The following is a 5,908-nucleotide window of genomic DNA, read 5'->3' as shown; positions in this document are numbered from 1 at the left end:
TTATTTTCAGGAAGCTTCAGTCAGTGTTAATAGGTTGGGGATTGACTGGGGGCCTGGGATACTGCAGTAAGTGGGACATGTGTACCAGATTTTAGTGCCAGTTCAAATGGTTGGCTCAGTGACAGGCTTCTGTATGTGGGGAGATGGGAACCAATTTCTTGGGAATACACATATCCCAGTTGATATTATGGACATCACGTTTCAGTGGGACAGTTGTAAGGAGAGACTGGATTTATACCCTGCCTTTCTTTACCCGAAGGAGTCTCAGAGTGGCCAACAATCTCCTTTCCCGTCCCCTCTCCACAACAGACACCCCGTGAGGTAGGTGGGGCTGAGAGAGCTCTCTCAAGAACTGCCCTTGGGAGAACAGCTCCAAAAGAACTTATGACTGACCCAAAGTCACACCAGCAGCTGCATGTGGAGGAGTGGGGAATCAAACCCGGTTCTCCCAGATTAGAGTCTTCCACTACACCAAAGTGGCTGTGTACGATTTGCCTTCCATCTCTTTTGAAGAGGAGAAATCATGGAAATAAGACAGATTGCACATACACTCAGCTCGTGTAGGACATAATTTCACAGTTGTGTGCATTAGAGACTTAGCTAAGTTCTCCCACTGTACAAAGGAGCTTAGCATGAGTATTCCTGTCTGAACTGCCTTATCTGATGGGGTGTAGTTGCTGGGTGCCATGAAGTTTGTGGTTTGTCTCCTTTCCACCACAAACTCACTAGCTGGCCATAGGTAACACTGGCCACTCTTTCTCCAATTCAGCTGTCCAACAATAATATGGGGCAACTAATCTACTTTACTGAAAAGTACTCTAACACTGTGATCCTAAACATATTTTCCTGGGAGTAAGCCCCATGGAGGAAACTTTGGTTGGATTCTGAGTAGACCTTCTTAGGATTGCACTGCAAGTGCTTCTTGTTATTTAGTTATTGTATCTTTGGTCTTGTAAAGAACTCTGGTGGTAAAATCTTCTCTGCATCATCAAGTTCCACTGACATTTGAGAATTCAATTAAAACAGCAGACATTGTGCTTAGATGTTTATAGGGCCAATTTTATCCATGGCCCTCCTTCAATGGTTCGTACAGCTTCAGTTCAATTATAACACCCAACACCCACCCATGGAAAAAAAAATATATCAAACTTTTGCTGGTTTACTTCAGTTTGAGAACATAAGAGAAGCCCTGCTGGATCAGACCAATGGTCCATCTAGTCCAGCATCCTGTCTCACACAGTGGACAACCAGTTCCAGGGCACACGTTGTCTCCTGGCTCTGAGAAAATACCATTTTAATGCTGTTTATTCCTGTGGCCATTACTACATCCTCTGGCAGCAAATTCCACATTTTAATCACTCTCTGTATAAAGGAGTATTTCCTTCTGTCCAGCCTGAACCTCCTGCCCATCAGCTTCATTGGATGCCTTTGAGTTCTAGTACTTTGGGAGAGGGAGAAAAATTTCTCCTTGTTAACTCTACCCCATGCCTAATTTCATAAACCTCTATCATGTCCTCCCTTAGTCATCTCTCTTCTAAACTGAAAAGCCCCCCCTAATCCTGAGGTGTCGAACTCATTTGTCATGAGGGCCAGATCTGACATAAATGTCACTTTGTCGGGCTGGGTCATGTATGCCATAAAACGTGATTCCAGGTACTGGAGAGATAAACTGTATAAAGGATAGCAGCTGGTAAGCTCTAAGTTGGTGTATCCTCGCTTCAGGACCTCATGGGCTGGGAGGGGGTGCAAAGGAAAACCCATATGGGCAGACTGGAGAGCCAGCAGTGTAGCACTGGGCAAACACTCCCACACCGTTTGACTGTTGCAGACGAGGTTGTTCCGCCATGCTGAAGCCACAGTTGGAGTGGCTCCCCCTCCCCCCTCCAGCACTGTCCTTTTCCCTCTCTTGCACTAGTTGCTCATAGGCCACATAAAAGCCCTTGGGTAGGCCAGTTCCAGCCCCCGGGGCCTTATGTTTGACACCCCTGCCCTAATCATCTTGGTTGCCCTCCTTTACTTTTTCCAGCTCTGCAACATCCTTTTGGAGATATGGTGACCAAAACTGGACAGTTTTCTTCATGTTACATTGTCATGAGCAATACTTGATTTTATATGGATTCTGGAACAAATCTGTTTTAAAGACCACAGAGGTACAATTGATATGTGTGTGGTAAACAGTAGCAGGATTCCTGCATACTTTCATTCACAGAAGAATGAAGAGGTACAATTGATATGTGTGTGGTAAACCATTCATACTCTGATCTACAGGCTGTAATAATAAACAGTAGCAGGATTCCTGCATGCTTTCATTCACAGAAGAATGCCAATTATTTCTAAGTTTTGCTTCATGTATGTTGGCAGTCAGTTAAGGGCTTTTGATGACTGACTGATTTGCCGCACATGCAGCTGTAAATAACCTAGCCCCGCTCCCTCAGCGCCATTCTCCCAGATTGCTGGATGTTTCTGAACTCCATTGTTTTCTTTGCTCAACAAACGCTATTTAGAATTATATAAGCTCTCTACCTCTTGCATAGTGTGAGGCACACAAGGTTGGAAAGTACTGTAAGGTCTATTATTTTAATGCAGGTAGTTTTTAAAAATATGCATCTTATGGAATTAGGCTAAGATAATGCTTGATTTTTTTAAAAGAATGTAATCCATAGGTTTGTGAGAAAAGGTGCATCAAACTGGCACCCAAGCTTCTCATTGAACTGGGGCATTTTTGTTTTGTTATGGAGAAGATCTTAAAGCGTAGGCTGGAAAAACCTTGTTAGTGTTTAAGGTGCTACTGTTTACCTTTGGGCTAAGAGGGGTGCCTTAGTTTTTTGTTTTCACAAAAGGTGACCAGGAAGAAGGAAGACCTTGGGGCAATAGTATAGGCAATTTATTTCTCTCCTTTCCGGAGCTGAGAATCATCTGATAACAGTGATTAGGAATAGGTTCAGCACACAAACTGTAATGTATAGAATTCATTACCAGCAGGATCACATTCACACTAAGTGGGGAAATGCGATTGGTGTATAATACACTTTGGTAAAAGTGTTTGTGATTATTTGGTCAGTAGCTGACAGGTGAATAATTTAGCTCGCTTATTTGGACAAGGAGCCCTTAGAGGTTATACACAAACCGAATAGAAGAAGATGAGAGGAGATTGGATTCATTCCATGCCTTTCACTACCCAAAGGAGTCTCAGAGTGGTTTATAATCCCTTTCCCTCCCCCTCCCCACAACAGACACCCTGTGAGGTCAGTGGAGCTGAGAGAGCTCTCTCGAGAAGTGCCCTTGAGAGAACAGCTCTGAAAGAACTTATGACTGACCCAAGGTCACACCAGCAGCTGCATGTGGAGAAGTGGGAATCAAACCCAGTTTCCCCAGATTAGCGTCTGCGCTCCTAACCGCTACACCAAACTGGCTCTCAGAATCTCTCAGGCTTAGTCATAGGAGGTGTCCCCACCTAGCTGCCACAGTTTTGTTGTCTCAGTTTCAGTAAGATGTTTCAAACTGTTATCTCGTAATGATCTGAGACACCCTAATTGAACCCAAGACAACAATATTGGTGCAGGCAGGCAGAATGGGAAAGGGGGAGAATTGGACATGTGCTTTGTGGGTCCTGAAGGGAGAGACAGAGAGAGCTTCTGGGGCAAGAAAGATAGATTTGTTCTGTTTCCCAATAAAATTATTCAGTCCAGGCAAATAATACTTATGTCATTTGTGCTGATATACTGGGTGGGGGGCAGCAACCATGGAGGAGCTTGCAAATGAATATGGAACAAGGATTCAGTACTAAGTATACAAAGCATTTCAGGTTATACTCCTTCTGTGCCTGAACTGCTTCAGAATGCTAGTAGGGGATTATTATTATTTGAAGAAATAAACATGTGACTTCCCGCACAAGATTTGTCTGATTGTGTTGATCTGCCTTCAGAATCCACATATAAACACAAGAAACGGTATTTCTAGCAATACCATTTAAGTATATTTGGCAGGGAAAATCCCCATTGTACTCTGTGGGAATTGAATAAACGTGTTTAGGTACTGGTTTGTGAATTTCTCAAATGTCTTATATCAGAAACTGAACTAGCCAAAATTTACAGCCAAACTAAACAGCAGGCTTAATCCCCCCATATATTCAAGATAGAAAACTTCTATAAAGAGGCTTGTTCAATAGTTGCTGGCATATCTAACACCTGTTTTATAAAGGATAATTCCCAACACTTCTTGTCCCACTGTGTCTGGGAGAAATTTCATGCTTGAGCATAATTATATATTCAAGATAGAAAACTTCTATAAAGAGGCTTGTTCAATAGTTGCTGGCATATCTAACACCTGTTTTATAAAGGATAATTCCCAACACTTCTTGTCCCACTGTGTCTGGGACAAATTTCATGCTTGAGCATCATTATCTTCTTGTAACTGAGGAGGAAAAAAGTTTGAGAGCTTGCTTAGTTGTAAAGGGCATGAAGTGTTTTTTTAAAAAGCTTATCTTGTTGAAGTTCTTTCCATTAGCAGCCTCTGTGCCTGGCTTGGCTTTACTGACCACAACAGCGTGTCTGGGTTTGGATCAAGAGTTGATCCAAGACTTTTAAGAGAAGGCATACAAAAGAAAAATTAGTTTTGACGCTTTTGTCAGTGTCCTCAAATGTCCTTTTCCAATTGAGACACTGTACATCTGTTCCTATAGGCTTGCTTTAAGAAACTGAATCCCATGTAGGATCATTTTCATAGGCTCCATATTAGAGGTGAAAATATTGCCGGCATCTTGTATCCTTGATACCAGCATTGGTGGTTACTGTAGGGTGTAGAGGAAGATAAAGCTTTTTATTTTTCTCTGTGCATAAGAGAAATTGCAAAATATGAAGGCAGGGAAGCAGCTGGTTACCGAGTGGGACATGTGCAAGAAATAATGTAACTGCGTTACTAGAGCAATAGTGAAGACGCGTGTAGGAAAGTCCGCCTGGATTCTGGGGTCTTCTCTACGCGCACGGAGACAGCCGCTTTTCCTGTGTCCCTAACCGCAGGGATGCCTGTCTTCGTGACTGTGTAGTAGTGTCCAGCAGCTGTACAAAAGGGAGATGTGGGTGTGGGGAGGGGCATTTCCGTTGGCCAAACAGCTCTCTTCCCCCCCCCCACCCTTATCTTTTGCCTTGTAATCTATCACCATCCCTAATCTGGTGGATTTGGCTCCTTCACACCAAAGCAGAGCCCGCTGGTGATCCGCCCTGCACGGTCGCCTCTACGTGGTCCGCAAGGAGACCCCCAACCTGCCACTCACCTTGCCTGGCACTCCGCGATGGTCCGTGCTGCCTTGCCAGAACCTTCTGCTGTAGCCGGTGATGTACCCGACCATCTTGTCCTCGTAAGGGAAATCCACCTTCCAGATGAGGGAGCCGTAGCCAAACACCCACATGTTCTTCGCCCCGCCGCTCTCTGCGGCGCTCTCCCGGGAGTGGGGAGCCTGGGGGCGGCCCCGGGGGCTGCTGTTGCTCTGCATACTCCCGGGCTCGGCTCAGCAAGGCACGCTGGGGCTTGTAGTGCGTGACCTGCCCAAGGCAGTCTCGCCTCGGCCCGGTCTCCTGCTCGCACGTGGACGCTGCTCGGTGGATGGAGGTGACTCACAGGTCAGAGGGTACACCGGGTTTCCACCTCATAGTCGCGCTCAACTACAACTCTCAGCGTCCCTTTCGGTACCAGGAAGTGGGGCGGGGCTTCTGGCCCTGCGTAGGGCAGCCGCGAGATGCCGGTTGAAGATTCTGCGGAAGTTGTTGATGTAAACCCGCTCGTAGGGTTGCTGCAGCTCCGCCGTGATGAGCGGCTGAGAAGGCAGCGAGGGAAGCGCGTTCATTTTCTTCTTTTTCGTTGCAGGAGTTGTGATGCAGATGAGAGACCGTGTCCGCAGCAAGCAGCAGGA

The 5,908-nt window shown here is 45.5% G+C and overlaps 1 protein-coding gene across 1 annotated transcript in view; it reads right to left on the bottom strand.

Annotated features, from left to right (window-relative positions):
- CHAC2 (ChaC, cation transport regulator homolog 2 (E. coli)) overlaps window positions 1-5,556 on the bottom strand; it is a 15,627-nt gene extending 10,071 nt beyond the window's left edge. Inside the window, exon 1 of the mRNA XM_015421213.1 lies at window positions 5,273-5,556. Within this exon, the coding sequence (XP_015276699.1) occupies window positions 5,273-5,491 (219 nt within the window). The 5' untranslated portion in view covers window positions 5,492-5,556. The remainder of the gene's footprint in view (window positions 1-5,272) is intronic.
- Between the last annotated feature and the right edge of the window lie 352 nt (window positions 5,557-5,908).

This window comes from Gekko japonicus, unplaced genomic scaffold (genome assembly GCF_001447785.1).
Source record: "Gekko japonicus isolate JY-2015 unplaced genomic scaffold, Gekko_japonicus_V1.1 scaffold261, whole genome shotgun sequence".
NCBI lineage: Eukaryota > Metazoa > Chordata > Lepidosauria > Squamata > Gekkonidae > Gekko > Gekko japonicus.
The sequence above is the reverse complement of the archived record's forward strand: the minus strand, read 5'-3'. Positions and strand labels throughout refer to the sequence as shown.